Below are 13,911 nucleotides of genomic sequence, written 5' to 3'. Positions count from 1 at the left end.
GTTCATTTGACTGTCAGTTCACTTCATTGACAAAGAAAAGTGGCGTTTTTTTTTTTTAATCTAAGACTTGACTGACAGTAATTACATTGAAAATTGTGAAATGGTACAGAATGCTAAAAAACACTGGAAAGGCACCAACACCCAGAATAAAGTTTTTTAGCGTAGTTAGACCTTTAATAATCGCTATTCATCACAAAGACTTCATCAGAAACACTATTACACAAGCCAACTTAGTTTAAATAATCAGTCCAATTAACAATGAACCAATCAGAAACACGCAACAATAAAAAATGTAGCAATAAAAATCTTCAGTGAAACAATAAAATGTTTAAAGACTACATAACCCATTTTAATTACTGATAGTCACCCTCCTGTCTGATAAAAAAAAAAAAACATTTAATACTAACATTGTTAAACCTGGAGAATTATAAGAAGCTAAACGTAGACATGGAAGTTATTGAGAATGGGGCTGAAGAAAATCCCTATAGTGATAATCCGTAGACAGTTTTAGAAAAAAATGGATTCAGGAAACAGTTAAAGTCACTGTCCCTTTAAACATGGAGCAAATGCAAAGTGGAAGTGACAAGGATGGCTAAGCAGTGAAGAAGAGGGTCAATGGCGATGTAGTGGATTCTGTGCTGAATGGTGATGTTCTGGAGTTGCCATTAAAATCTCCAAACTTTCAAAATGTCAACAAAAATAAAAAAAGTTTTTTTTCAAGAAGGAAACCGCATAATGGGGAACCGAAATCGAAGCAGAAGCAACGGTTATTTCACCTGCAGCAGGGGAAGAAGCAGGAAACACTAAGGACTTATGATTCACCAGTAAGTTTGAGGATTGCTGTGTTCAATCTTCCTGATTTTCAAATGACTGATGAACATGTTAAATTACTAGCTAGGTCTTAATTTTCTGCTGAACAAGAGCACTGATATTTCTAAGACATTAATTGACTTGAGACTTTACACTTGGAAACTTAAATAATATGTTGAATGATGTTGAGACAAGAAGGATTTTAAGTAAACCCTCTAATTTAACTCCACTTTGTTGCATACTATTAAGACCTTTGAAATATATTGTGTAAGAAATATTAGGAAAAGTCTACAAAAAAAGAATGATTTTGTCTTTATAATTTGAACTCATGTGAAAAGAAAGCTTTAAATGATTTAAGAAACAGAAAAGATTTAAGGGTTAATGAAGGCAAATAAGGGGGGGTGGCCATGGTGGTGCACCAGTTGGCGTTGTTGCCTCACAGCAAGAGATTCTCCGGTTCGATCCTTGGTTTGGTGCCTTCTGTGCGGAGTCTGCATGTCCTCCCTGTGGTTGCGTGGGTTTCCTCTGGGTGCTCCGGTTTCCTCCCTCATCCCAAAGACATGCTGTAGGTGGACTGAACACTCTAAATTGGCCCTAGGCGTGAGTGCGTGCATGCGTGTGTGTGTGTGCCTTCTGTGGAAGGTTGGGCGTAGGCTGGCAACTCGACACTGTAAAACTCAAATGCCAATCATGAGCGGACAGGTGATCCGCCGTGGCGACCCCTAACCGGGAAAAGCTGAAAGAATAAGAAGGCAAATAAAGGGAGGGTGGGACTGTTATCATGAATCTAAGCCAATATAATGCTGCTACTGAAAATCATTATGTCACTACGTATGAAATACTGAAAAGTTACACATTTATTCACAATGTTTTGTATGATTTATTGTTGAATGGTGAGATTACCAAGAAACATTTGATTTTTTACATGTTGAAACCCCAAGGTGGGGGTCTTGTTTGGCATCCCAAAACTCCATAAAAGTATTACCATCCCCTTTCAGACCTATTGTGTCAGCCTCTGGGAATAGCACTGAGTGTATTTCTCTATTTCTGGATTATATTTTTAATCTGTTACTACAAAAACTGCCATCTTATATTTCTGATTCCTGGGACTTTTTGAATGAGTTGAGATCCTTTTTATTGGGTTTAAGAGATGACATAGGAAGTTTTTTCATGTTCACAGTCAATGCTTGTTCTTTGTTCACTTATATTCCGCAAGAAGAAGGGGTGGAGTACATTAGATATTTTTTAGGCAAATACTCTTAACATTAATAGTAACAATATTAACATGTATATATGTCTTTTAGACCTGTTACTGAAAAATAGTTTCTTCATTTTTAATAATAATCTCTACAAAAGTCTAAAAGGAGTTGCAATGGGGGCCACAGTTGGACCGACCTACACTAGCTTAGTTCTGGGTTGGTGGGAAAATAAAATTTTGCCCAGGCTCCCTCTTTATAACAACATAATTTTTTATAGACAGATTGTAGACTATTTGTTTTTTATAGTTAAGAAAGAGTGATGTTAAGTTGTCAATCTCGCCTTCATTCTTACTGCATGGGTTCGGAGCAGATCCTCGGCTCCGACTCGGCACTTGCTAAGCTCAAGAGTCACTTCCACCAGCTCGAGGCAGCCCCATATCCCATGATGCAAGGCGGAGATTACCCAGATCTCGCTTGCGCGCTCATGAGGTAACTTTTTACCAGCTCCTGGTAAGTGAATTTTTCTACCTTTTTTTCTGAGACTTTAGTCCACCCCAGTACTTTATATTTATATATATATATATTACTTTGTTAACTTCCCGATTCACTTAAACCTATTCCCGTTAGTGTCCCGTTCCCTTTATTCATACTTTTGCTAGTCGAGCCTTAGGTCTTTACCCCTCCTATATTTTTCCTGTTAGGGTTTGTTTGGGTGTGTCTGTGTGTTTTTTCCCTGTACTTGGTTTTGTTAATCTAGTTTAATTTTGGACTGACTGTGTAGTGTGTGTGTGATTAGGTACTCAGTCATGTCTAAAGAGGCTAGGGTCTCAGGCTTCAAGAAGTGTGACTCGTGCTGTCAGAAGATGTCTCTGACAGACGGTCACACTTCTTGTTTTTATTGCCTGGGACCTCTACACCTGCAGGACTCCTGTGCTATTTGCACTCCTTCAGCCAGAGAGTCCTGCAGGAACGTAGAAATAAACTTATTCTCAGGGGCTTATTAAAGCCTGAGAGCTCCCTGGCTAAGTCCGGCTCGGGGAAGCCCTCAAAGCCTCCCAAGGTCCAGGCTTCAGTGTCCAAGCCTTCAGCCTTGGCTCCGACTCCCTCGGAGTTGAGTTCGGTGCCAGCTGGAGCCGATCCTTCCTTCTCTGAAGGTTTGGTATCGGCGCCGATACTCTTGCTTCCATGCCTGTGTCGGCTCCGGCTGGAGCCGACACATCTCTGACCCAGCTCGGAGCCGACAAGTTGTCGGCTCCAACTGGAACCGAAGGTTCTTCGGCTCCGATGGCTCCGTCGAGAAAGAGATCCAGATCTCCGTCGCTGGAGTCTATTCATTCGGCTCTGGCCTCTCCCTTACTTTCGGAGCAGAGCCATCGGAGCCGATCCTCACGGTCTTCCAGACTCTCAGACCATGACATGGAGAGAGTGGTGAGTAGACTGCTGAAATCACAGGCACTGGCCCAGATACTTCATAGCCCGTCTCAGCAGACAACCGCTATTCCACATCCTCCAGAAATTCCTCCTTCGACTCTCCTTCAGAGCTCGGAGCCGGAACTTATTGGAACTGTGACTGTTGGTGCTTCGGAGCCGATACCACTCGCTGCTCCGCTGCCTTCGACTCCTATCTCCTCCTTGAGACCGTCCTTGGAGGGATCTGGTCGTCGGGCTTCCCTTGTCGGTTCCGAGGGGGCGAGTGGCATCGGACCCTTGTCCGACCCCGTTCTCCCCCTCGGAGCTTTGGCTTTGGTAAGCTGGGCACCGACATCTGCTTTGGAGCCTTCCCTTTCGGTGGGGCCGGGGATTCCTGTTTCCTCGGAGCGGGAGCTCTCAGTCCTCCCCAGGAGGGGAGCCTTCGAGGTGATGAGGAGTGTACTAGCCCCCGAGCTGAGTCAACAGTCGGTCCCTTTAGCTCCTCCCTCTTCAGTGCCTGTAGATATCTCTTCCCACTCTCTTGCTCCCGGACCCAGAGATCCATCGCCCCAGGTTTCCCCATTGGGAATACCTTCCTCTTCTGAGGTTTCTCCTGATCCTTCAGGGGAACCCCCGCGTAAGAGGACTTGCAAGAGGAAGCATTTAGACTCCCCTGAGTCTACGACATCAGATACCAACTTAGATGAGTCGGAGGGGTCCCCAAGATCCCCCTCTGAGGATGTCTCCTTTTCAGACATTCTTGAACTCCTGAAACAGAGGGGGAACTGGCCCTCCATTAACCCCTCCGAGGATGAGTCGGTATACCTGGAGGCTTTTGGATCTCGACCCTCTACCTCCTGGGTTTCTCCGCCTTTCGACCCCCTCATGGACGTGATAGCTCGAAAGGCGTGGGCATCTCCTGATTCTGTGGAACCAGTCCCAAGGAGGCCTTCTAAATTTATCACGGCCCCCACTGAAAAAAAAGTTTCTCACCAAAGGTGTCCCAGTTGATGCCATGGTGGTGGCGGCCGCCACCAAAAAGGAACTTGCAGATCCTTCCGTACCGGTCCATCCTCCTAACAAGGAGTCTAGGACCATGGACAGGTATGGTAAGCGGATTTTTCCTCAGCGACCTTTGCTATGCATTCGCTGAATTATCTATGTCACTTCACCCGACTTCAAAGAGACATCCTCAAGGAATTGGGTGAGGTGGTACAGGATCCGTCAGCTGCTGGGGCTCAAGAGAAGATTGCCTCTCAGCTGGGAATCCTAAATTCCATAACTAACTCCTCCATGCGGCTCATTTCTTATGCAGCCGATGGAGCGAGTAGAGCTGCAGGCACATGAGTGGCTCTCAGACGTCAGTCCTGGATGCGACTTTGCAATTTTGCAGACCCCTTTAAGGCGACCTTCACAAACTCTCCCTTCGATGGGACAACTTTGTTTGGACCTCAGGTGAAGGACACTTTGACCAGGTGCGAGCAAGACGGCAAGACTCTTTCTGCCGTAGGAGTCCGTTTCTCCACCCCTTCAAGGTCTTACCCCAAAGGTCAGAAGGGAGGGAGGGAAAATGTGGTTCCGAAAATCTCAAGGAGTCACGCCTGACGCACGTGGTCAGTTTACCCCCAGAGGCAGAGGGGGTAATAACAACAGACGCCGCCCTAGGGGCAGAGGGGGGTCCGCAGAACCAGGGCAGCAGAGAGCCTCTCTCTGACAAGCCCTTCCAGCATCCCTGAGGTGTTGCCCGGCTGCCCACCCTTGGAGGCAGTCGGGGGGAGATTGTCACTGTACCCAGAAGCCTGGCTTTCCCTTTCTCAAGACAAATGGGTACAGTCGATCATATCCGAGGGTTATAAAATACCTTTCGAGAAAAGCCCCTTCCCTCAAAAAGGATCCCTTCCAGACGTTCCACCCAGTCTAAGGGAAATTGCAAAGCTAGAGGTTTCAAAACTTCTAGAGAAAAGGGCCATCCAGCCAGTTCCAGCAGGCCATTTAGAATCTGGAATCTACTCAAGGTTCTTTTTGGTCCCCAAAAAGACGGAAGACTGAAGACCAATATTAGACCTCAGCAGACTAAACAAGTCTGTCAAAAAGATGAGTTTTCGGATGGTCACACTTCAATCGATTTTGCCCTTTCTGGACAAAGACAACTGGATGTGCTCTATAGATGTTCAGGATGCGTACTATCACATAAAAATCCACAGACGCTCCAGAAGGTTTCTCCGCTTTCGGCTGGGGACCAGTCATTTTCAATTCAGAGCCCTGCCCTTTGGTCTCACCACAGCCCCCAGAGTGTTCACCAAATGCATGGCAGTGGTCACGGCTCACCTGAGACGTCAGGGATTCCAGGTGTTTCCGTACTTAGACGATTGGCTCCTCACAGCCACCACCAGGCATCAACTTCTCCAGCCAGGGATTACACACTACGTCTCCGCAGCCAGTTAGGGATTTCTGTCAACTTCGAAAAGTCTTCCTTATCGCCTTGCCAATCTATTACCTTTATAGGCACAGATCTAGACACTACTCGGATGTCAGCAAATCTAACAAATCAAAGAATCCTGGATATCCAAAATCATGTTCGGATCATCCTATTCAGCAAAAAGGTACAAGCCAGATTGGTCCTGAAAGTGTTAGGCCTAATGGCAGCTGCCATCACACTTCTTCCTCTGGCCCGCTTTTACATGCGTCTCCTACAGTGGATGTTGTTTACCCAATGGTCCTTCCAGCAGTTGCCCATGCGTCACAAGATCCTTGTCACACAGATCTGCAAGAGCCACCTATCCTGGTGGATTTCTTCCCCCCTAGTCCATCAGGGCAGACCATTTGTCCCCCGGCCCCGGTAGCCACGGTCACTTCGGATGCCTCCCTGATCGGGTGGGGGGGGCATTATCAGGGCAGGATGGTCCATGGCACGTGGCAACCGTTCGAATACCACCTGCATATAAATGTCCTAGAGATGAGAGCAGTGCTTTTAACGTTGCAAGCCCTCAACGACTTTCTTCCTTTAGGAACTATCGCAGTTCACACGGACAACATGTCCGTAGTATGGTATATCAACAAACAGGGCGGGACCAAGTCCTATCCTCTGTGTCGAGAAGCTCTCAGACTTTGGCAATGGGCGATCTCCTTTCAGCGGTTTCTGATAGCAAAGCATATCCCCGGGAAAACCAACGTCATAGCGGACAGGTTGAGCAGAGCTATACTCATGCCTCACGAGTGGTCTCTCAAACAATCTATAGCGGAAGAGATTTTTCAGAAGTGGGGCCCTCCTTGCTGCGACCTTTTTGCTACACCCCAAAACAGCAAATGCCCAGACTTCTTCTCTCTCTTTCCACTTCCAGGCCATCCCCCCAGAGACGCTCTAACCCAGGATTGGCCCCGTGGACTTCTTTATGCTTTTCCCCCTTTTCCGTTGATTCCTCAAGTGCTTCAGAAAGCTACCGACTTGAGAGCCAAGCTTCTCTAAAGTCCTCTACCAGAAGGATTTACTCTAGCAAATGGCAGCGTTTTTCCTTTTGGGCAAGGTCTAAGAACATAGATCCCTTTACTGCCCCTATTCAGTCAGTTTTGGACTTCCTAGCTGGAATTTTTCACTCTGGTTCTTCTTCTTCCACAGTTAAAGTCCAGCTGGCAGCAATCTCGAATTTTCATGTCGGATTTGCAGACCAGAACATTATGTCTCACAAACTTTGCAAAGCCTTTCTCAGAGGGATCTTCCTACTTAAACCCCTGTTAGGGATCCTCCACCGCAGTGGGATCTAAATTTAGAGCTGGCATCCTTAATACTTCCCCCTTTTGAACCGGCTGCTACATGCTCGTTAAAATTTCTCTCTTGGAAGACACTCTTTCTAGTCGCTATTACTTCGGCTAGAAGGGTGTCTGAACTTCATGCTCTCTGTGTTCGTCCCCCCTTACTTGGTCTTCCACAAGGATGGAGTATCTTTGAGAACTAATCCGTCCTTTTTGCCCAAGGTTGCTTCTAAGACAAATTTAAAGCAATCTATTGATCTTCCAGTATTTTTTCCCAATTATTCTGACAGGGCGGAACAAAAATTGCATTGCCTAGATGTTCATCGCCAACTCAAATATTACTTGGACAGAACAAAGCAATCTAGAAAGTCTGATCAGCTTTTTCTTTCTTATGCTGAAAATAAGAAAGGTCTCCCTGTTTCTAAGGTGACCTTATCCTGATGGCTGTCTTCCACTATTTCTTATATTTATCAGCTTAGGGGCAAACAGCTGATCTCAATAACAAATGCACATTCTACCAGAGGCCTAGCCACATCTACAGCCTTTCAGGCTAGACTACCCTTAGACACTATTTGTGCAGCAGCCACTTGGGCCACTCCTCATACCTTCGTCTCACATTACAAATTGGATTTGGTCTCCAGGGACAGGGCGAGTTTTGGTTCCACAGTTCTCAAGAGTCTGTTCCATTGAGCCACCCAGGATAGAGGTGCTAGGGACGCGGTCCCATCCAGCAAGAATGAAGGCGAGATTGACAACTTAAAATTTAGAAGTTATGTACCTACCATAACGTTCCATGTTAGTTGTCTTCTCTCGCCTTCTTTCTTGCATCCCTCCCTCCTGTCCCCCTAGCCTGGACAGACCTTGAACTATCCTCTTCTCTGGGAGATTTCTCCCTTGGACACCAATTAGCTCTGCACTTAGTTACCTGGGTTCCCCTTACAGTTTTTTCTCAGGTTAGTTGTTGTTCTTCCCTTGGGGGAAGATAGTAGGTATTTTTTCCTCTAGCTACCAAACGAGATCTGGGTAATCTCCGCCTTGCATCATGGGATATGGGGCTGCCTCGAGCTGGTGGAAGTGACTCTTGAGCTTAGCAAGTGCCGAGTCGGAGCCGAGGATCAGCTCCGAACCCATCCAGCAAGAAAGAAGGCGAGAGAAGACAACTAACATGGAACGTTATGGTAGGTACATAACTTCTAATTTTGATATTTCGAATTTTATTGGTACAGTGAATCAAAGCACAGATTTTTTTTGAAGTTCCTTTTAGGAGAACAAGGTCTCCAAGTTTGTTTTCTAGATGTAGATTTAAGTTGGGACCATGTACAAAAGAAATTCATTAGTCGTATTCATCGAAAGGACAATTTCTGTAATAGTTACGTACATTTTAAGAGTAGTTACCCCATGTTTATGAAAAGGAATATTCCACGTGGGCAATTTATTAGAGCTTCACAAATGACTGTTGATGATAGTGATTTTGTGAATGAAATTCAGTTCATTTCCAACTTGTTTTTGGAAAGGGGATATCCGACTGACCTTTTAAATAGGTCAGCACAGGAGGTTACTTTGAGGCATGAAAGGGACTTGCCTCCGATTTTATTGAAGGAATTTGTTAATAAACAGATAACAGTACCAGGAATACTACTCACAGCTGAAGGTGCTCTCACCAAACAAAAGGAAGAAAAGGCTGTAAAAATGTGAAAGCAGCCACCACGAATATCAGCAAGGCATAGGTTACAGCAACTCCCAAGTAATGACCATTGGCAATCTTTCAAAAACAGCAAGAACTTTTATTCAAATAACATGAAATGAGCGCCAAGATGGCCAAGCTATGCTTCTTCAGATATCAATTCAAAATGAAATCTGTAGTGCTTATATACAGCTTTTGGGCGGGCTCATTAGACATACAAATGCAATTAATCAATTATAAATTAGTAGTCATAGAGACAGAAAACAATCTAAACAGTTTAAAAAACAGTTTAAAAAGCAGTTTAAAATGCATTACCTAAAACTGTTCATATAAATCATGCACATAGCAATGTAATAATGAATCATAACCATCATTTAAATCAAACAACAAAATTTATCTAAAAACAGCTCCAAAGAATTCTACAACATCAGATATACATTTTAGTTCAATATTATGCTAACCTTCATTTTCGTCAAGCATATCAGCCATTGCAGTATTCAGCATAGTGAAACTAAATAAAACAACTCACTACTCACTGACGTGAATATATCAAAAATAAACATAAGGAACGCTGAAAATCTACGGCCAAGCGTACAGCATAAAAATAGAGCTTACTTTGCCTCAGTAGAACATTTCTCGATCCAAAACCATGTGTATATTTACAAACCATTTCTACTTTGTGTATTGTACACATCCAAAAGCGTTCGTAGCTAACGGAGAATCACGTGCTTCTGAAGGATGACCTGAAGAAGACAAGGCTTCTTCTGGGTCCTAGTGCCTAGAGTATACATAGCTTTACAAGCATTAAGCCGTGTTTATAACAACTACCGAAGTTACTTGAAACTTAATCATATCAGTAAAAGGGGCATTTGTTAATAAACGTATTAGTAAAGTTAATCCATCGATGGAAGATTTTAAACATAAGAAAGCACCTAGATTTTGTCTAGATATGAGTTTAGACAATTTTGTTATACAGGAAATCATTTGTGATAACTGGAGAGTCATTTTAGGAAATGGGGATATTACAAAAGTATTGAGAACTTCCACTAATTCTGTTTATAAGAAACACTGTAATATTAAACAGCTGTTGGAACAAGGTAACACTGTGTTGGGCCCTGATTCTACACAGAAAATGGCAGGTATGTACAAATGTTTGGGGTGTAAGGCTTGTAGGTTTGTACATGAAGGTCCATATATCTCCGTGGCACATACTGAGCATACAATTTCAGTTCCGGAAAGGTTAAACTGTGGCACTTCTGGGGTTGTTTACACTGCATTATATTCAGCTTGTCCTGGGTTTTACGTAGGAATGACAAGGAGTTTGAGAAAAAGAATCAGTGAGCATCTTTATGCCATTAAAAGTAAAAATCTTAATAATGCATTGCATAAACATTCCATAAATTGTTTTGGATGGAAAAAGTACACTTTTACTATTGTAGAAGTAGTTAGTCAAGATCCACGGGGTGGTAACTATAAGAATTTAGTGGAGAAAAGGAAAGCTGAATGGCAGTTATGTTTAGCTTCTTATATTTCTCCAGGTTTAAATGACAATGTTAACATTAAACGTCTTTTTCTCAAACAGGAGGATGAGTAATGGTAATTAAAATGGGTTATCTAGTCTTTATCTAGTCTTTAAACATTTCATTGTTTCACTCAAGATTTTTACTGTTGCATTTTTTTACTGTTGCATGTTTCTGATTGGTTCATTGTTAATTGGACTGATTATTAAAAACTTTATTTTGGGTCTTGGCCTTCAGTGCCTTTCCAGTGTTTTTTAGTATTTTGTTCTTGGTTACACTGGTGCTGGGAAGTGCTTGGGTTTATTGGGGAAATTGTATAGAAAATGACTGCTGTTGTGGTTTTGGAAGACAGGACTTAACAATGCGAATTAGTATTGATCAGTATTTTTCCAGGATAATTCCATCCATTATGTTGCTCCACCATGTCTAGAAGTTTAATTATGTGTGCCAGCAGTGATTCAATGTGTAAGGAGCATTACTTTTTCTCCATGGTTATGCAACTATGGAGTTAGTATATTTATGTTATGGGGTAGTGTGCATGAAATTGTCAATGAAATGAGTTTTAGTCAAATGTACTGTTGATCAAATAAGTTTTAGATTAAACGAAGCACTGTTTTTTCCTAGTCAATTAAGTATAATCATATATATATATATATATATATATATATATATATTATATATACACACACACACACACACACACACACACACACACATGTGTGTGTGTGTGTTATGGATATATAAAGACAGAGAGATACACACACAAACACATGCATGCATACATACATATGTACACAGGGAAAGAAAATACAAATACAGGGTAACTGCAGTTAAGAAGGTCTGTAGGTTACAAGCCTGAAAACTAAACGGTTACAAGCCTGAAAACTAAACTTATGAACCTAGAGGGGGTAGCAAATTGGAAAGGTGATCATGTTAGAAGGAGAAGAAAAGAAAAACATCTGCCTGAAGCTAAAGGGCAGAACTGTAAACCCTGGTAAAGGGCATTCCTCTACCTACAGCTTTAAATTCTGCTGGGTAGGGGGGTGTCTTGCACAGAAGAGCTGTCAGCCTACAGTACCTGTCACCAATCTATGGCCAAGTGAGTCAACAGGCCAATCAACAGAGTGCTCCAATGAACTGATTCTGATAACAATAGTGTGTGCATGGAAAATCACCATGCCATGAAACCAAGGAGTGTGACCTCCACATGAAAAGATCTAGTACTGCATACAGAACTTTTCTGCTAATCCCCACACTGTCACTTTCAAGTGCTGTTACACTCCAGGTATGTAACCCAGGAGTTCTAGCCTACCAGAATCTCTAAGTAGTCACAAAAACTTCCTAGTACTTACAATAACATTTCACATTCTGGTCCTATTCCAGTTAATGCCACTGTGGCTCACAGGCCATTACCTGTTGGCCAGTTAAACACTTAGGATTCACTATTTTGGACAACAAACAAGTTTTTTTTTCTTTCAAACGCTATGTTAGTTTATGGTCCATACTGTGTTAGTAGCAGAGTGACATTACCCAGTCAGGGCAGCTTGCATCAAATCTCACCTAGGGTACAAAGTTACATTATCTGGGTAAAATGTGGCATTTAACTGGGCAGGGCAGCTTGCATCAAGTCTACCTAAGGGCACAGAGTGACATTACTTGGTTACAAAGACTACATGGGTACAGGACAACATTACCTGGTTATAAAGCTGGAGTACCTGAGTACAAGACAACATTACCTAGTTACAAAGTTAGAGTACCTGGGTACAGGACAACATTACCTGGTTAGGGCAGCTTGTAATGCAGCAGCACAGCCAGCTGTTTTTGTTACATTGGCAAGTAACGTAATGAGAGCTGTGATTCTTAGCTGGGACAATTGCCATGTGGTGCTGCAAACCAACTTCTGGACTTCAGTGTTTGGCAGGGAATGAAGAATCTTCACCAAAACTGGATAAAGATCACTAAAAGGAAAAAAATACACACACATAAATCACAGTGAAGGCAAGAAGCAAAATAATGAAAATGGCATTTTTTAATACTTTATTAAACAGCAACAAAGTGAATAAAGAACCACTAACTGAAGCTTTCTATCAACTACCCTGTCACTAAATGGCCATAGGAGTAACAAATAAGGTACACAGTCAATGTTGTCAGTCCAAGTTTAGTATATAGAGATTTTTTACTCTTCCTTGCTTCCTTTATCTCTTATTGATGAATCATTTAGGCAGACAAGAAAATGATTTGGCTGCACACAGATAAATAATTATGTTAACTTCTAAGATAAGGCAATAACACAAATACCACACAGTACGGTTAACTAAGAAACAAAATGAAGTTTACAGTACTGTCATGACCCCAAACTTATCACTCCACAAACCAGAAAATATGTTCTCAATTGCACAAGCTCAGATAACCCCATTACAGGAGGTTATGCAAAGAGATCGGATTTTAACCATAATATTTAACATACCACAACACATGATGCCATTATAGAAATAACTGTTAAAATGATTGTAAACTATATGTACAATACTCCAACATATTCTTCGTGTGGTAAGGGGTCTACAAGCTTATTAAGTGTGCAATGGAACACTGACATTACTGGGGAGCACAAAAGTAATGGTGCAGAAGTAAAAATGCAGGAGTATATAAAAGAGTCTCAGGATCCACTCACTGAATTACATGCAAATGATGGTGTCACCAACTACTGTTTAACTGGTTGCAGCTCAATTTAAACAACTAATCAGATTTGGCTTTAATTTGTATAACAATGCTACCGCTAACCTCAAGCTCCACCCAAGTAATGATTTCTGTCTATATATACAGGAGAACTGTTTCACTATAACCAAGATCAGTGGAAATCTTATGACTAAAGTGCTAATACTGATACAAAATAAAGATGTTTGGTAAAAAGCTTCATATGTCCGCTTCCAGTTCATGACTTAGAAGGCTTATGCAAAAAGCAAGGAAGAGTAACAAATCTCTGCTTACTAAAAGCTTGTGTTGACAACATCAACTCTATATCTTTAATTATCTAGCAACATCAATACATACTCACCTCTTCTTAATCAAGAACAATGATTTAAGGACCCCCATTACTATATATCAGGAAGATGGAATCATTACACAAATGATTTAAGCACCACCCCATTATTAAAAATCTGGAAGACAATCATTAAGCGTATGATTTAAGCACCCCATTATTATAAATCTGGAAGACTGAATCATTAAATGTATGATTTAAGCATCCCATTACTATATACCTATTAAAAATATCTTCCAGCTTTGTTACTCTTGCTCCTCTGTAGGCACTTAATCTCTTCCATCCCTCCCCTTCTTCAATACAATAATGTCCTTACAGATCAATTTCTTCCCCAATCCTTAGCAAAAGTCCTGTTTTAGAGAATTCCAACATTTTCATTCACATTTTCAATGTTTTCTGCTCCTCCTTTAATATTTCTTCCCTCAGAATTCTCCTAAATGTTCCTATGATTTCCCTGTTCATAATCCCCACTTTTTTCTTTCCATTTCAGTTTTTAGG

The 13,911-nt window shown here is 42.1% G+C and overlaps 1 protein-coding gene across 3 annotated transcripts in view; it reads right to left on the bottom strand.

The window, feature by feature from the left end:
* RPAP1 (RNA polymerase II associated protein 1) overlaps window positions 1-13,911 on the bottom strand; it is a 2,926,740-nt gene that overhangs the window by 969,983 nt on the left and 1,942,846 nt on the right. For all 3 annotated transcript variants that reach the window (XM_044073828.1, XM_044073829.1, XM_044073830.1), the window contains one exon: window positions 12,152-12,331. In XM_044073828.1, coding sequence (XP_043929763.1) covers window positions 12,152-12,331 — 180 coding nt within the window. The remainder of the gene's footprint in view (window positions 1-12,151; window positions 12,332-13,911) is intronic.

This window comes from Protopterus annectens, chromosome 6.part0, assembly GCF_019279795.1.
Source record: "Protopterus annectens isolate FY-2018-M chromosome 6.part0, PAN1.0, whole genome shotgun sequence".
NCBI lineage: Eukaryota > Metazoa > Chordata > Ceratodontiformes > Protopteridae > Protopterus > Protopterus annectens.
The sequence above is the reverse complement of the archived record's forward strand: the minus strand, read 5'-3'. Positions and strand labels throughout refer to the sequence as shown.